General features: G+C 32.1%; 1 protein-coding gene across 1 annotated transcript in view; it reads left to right on the top strand.

The window, feature by feature from the left end:
- The window catches only part of SYCP2 (synaptonemal complex protein 2), an 84,263-nt gene that overhangs the window by 45,226 nt on the left and 37,583 nt on the right, over nt 1–1,454 (top strand). Inside the window, 2 exon segments of the mRNA XM_012656472.1 lie at nt 8–161; nt 300–730. Of these exon segments, the coding sequence (XP_012511926.1) occupies nt 8–161; nt 300–730 (585 nt within the window).

The following is a 1,454-nucleotide window of genomic DNA, read 5'->3' as shown; positions in this document are numbered from 1 at the left end:
TAATAAGCAAATGAAATCATTTTCTAGACTACCTGGTGTTTTAGACAACATCTGTGGAAATAAAATGCACTCCAAATGGGCATGTTGGACACCTGTAACAAATATTGAACTGTGTAATAATCAAAGAGCAAGTACTTCATCAGGAGAGACATTTAATCAAGGTGAAAGATACAGTTTTGTTTGTATGTAATAGTTTAGGGGAATATTAATTTCCTCAAATGTCTAATCATTTTTCATTTCAACAAATTTTACATGTCAGGTTATTAATAAGAATTAATTTCTTCTAATTTTCCTACTAGCTATTATCAATAAAAAACTCACTAAACAAAAATCATCCTCTTCGATATCCAATAATTCTGAAGAAACAGAGAAGGTGAAATATAAGAAAGAAACAGTGGACCATAAAAAAATAAACAAATCAGAAGCAGAAGTTTGCAAAAGAAACAGTCAACAACGAAATCATCTTAAATATTCTGAGGATAAAAATACTGAAAATACCAAGCAGAATGATTGGCATATTGAATCTGAAACTACCTATAAATCAGTTCTCCTAAATAAGACAGTTGAAGAATCGCTGATATATAGAAAGAAATATGTATTGTCAGAAGATATGAATACTGCTATTTGTGATAAAAGCTTTTCTCCTAGAAAAAATGTAAAAAGTCATAGAAAATCAGGGAAAGAATTTACTTCTGAACTGAATTCTTGGGATATGAAACAAAAAAAAGTGGTGAGCTCTCAGTGTGTTTTGATTTTTGCCTAACACAAAGTGAAAGAAGTTTGATTGCAGCAAATTTAACATATGTAATTCCTTGTTCTTTAATTCAGTGCCTAGACTCTTGAGAGTGAGTTCCTCCTCCCACACCCTTCCTTAGTCCCAGCCCTGATAGAACAGTAGTAGGCACATAATCGTGTAAATATGTATAGAAAGAATGAACCTTGCAGTTCCTATCTATTCTATTTGGGTTCCTCCCACTCTGTTGTTTTTAACATGCATATAGAACTGTTTGTACCTCTCTAATTTTTGTCTTTTTTTATATATGGTTATTTTTATGTTTTTTTCCTCTGTGATTGTAACCTATTGCAGAGTAAGGACTATGTTTTATTCAGCACTTGTTTTCCTGCATGGCCTAGCACAGCTTTACATACAGTAGCATTTCAAACATTTCTTGGATGAATGCATTTAACCTTGATAAGGTTTGGTAAGAAAAGGGTATAAATAGCTTGGAAGAGACTATCTTGCTATAACTTGATCATCCTTATTGGACCCCCCCCCCTTCTTCTTCAGATTAATCATCTCTGTAGAACATCTCCATTTTTGGCTACTTGGCACCATACTTACACTGAAGAAAATTTTACTTTTGTAATAGTTATCATAAATCTTTTCTTTTGTCATTGCTGTCATGATGTAGATTAAGAAAAAAGTTTTAATCAGAATACATTTCTACTGTCAA

This window comes from Propithecus coquereli, unplaced genomic scaffold (assembly GCF_000956105.1).
Source record: "Propithecus coquereli isolate 6110/MARCELLA unplaced genomic scaffold, Pcoq_1.0 Scaffold503, whole genome shotgun sequence".
Classification (NCBI taxonomy): Eukaryota; Metazoa; Chordata; class Mammalia; order Primates; family Indriidae; genus Propithecus; species Propithecus coquereli.
Note: the sequence above shows the minus strand (reverse complement) of the source record. Positions and strands in the feature narration are given on the sequence as shown.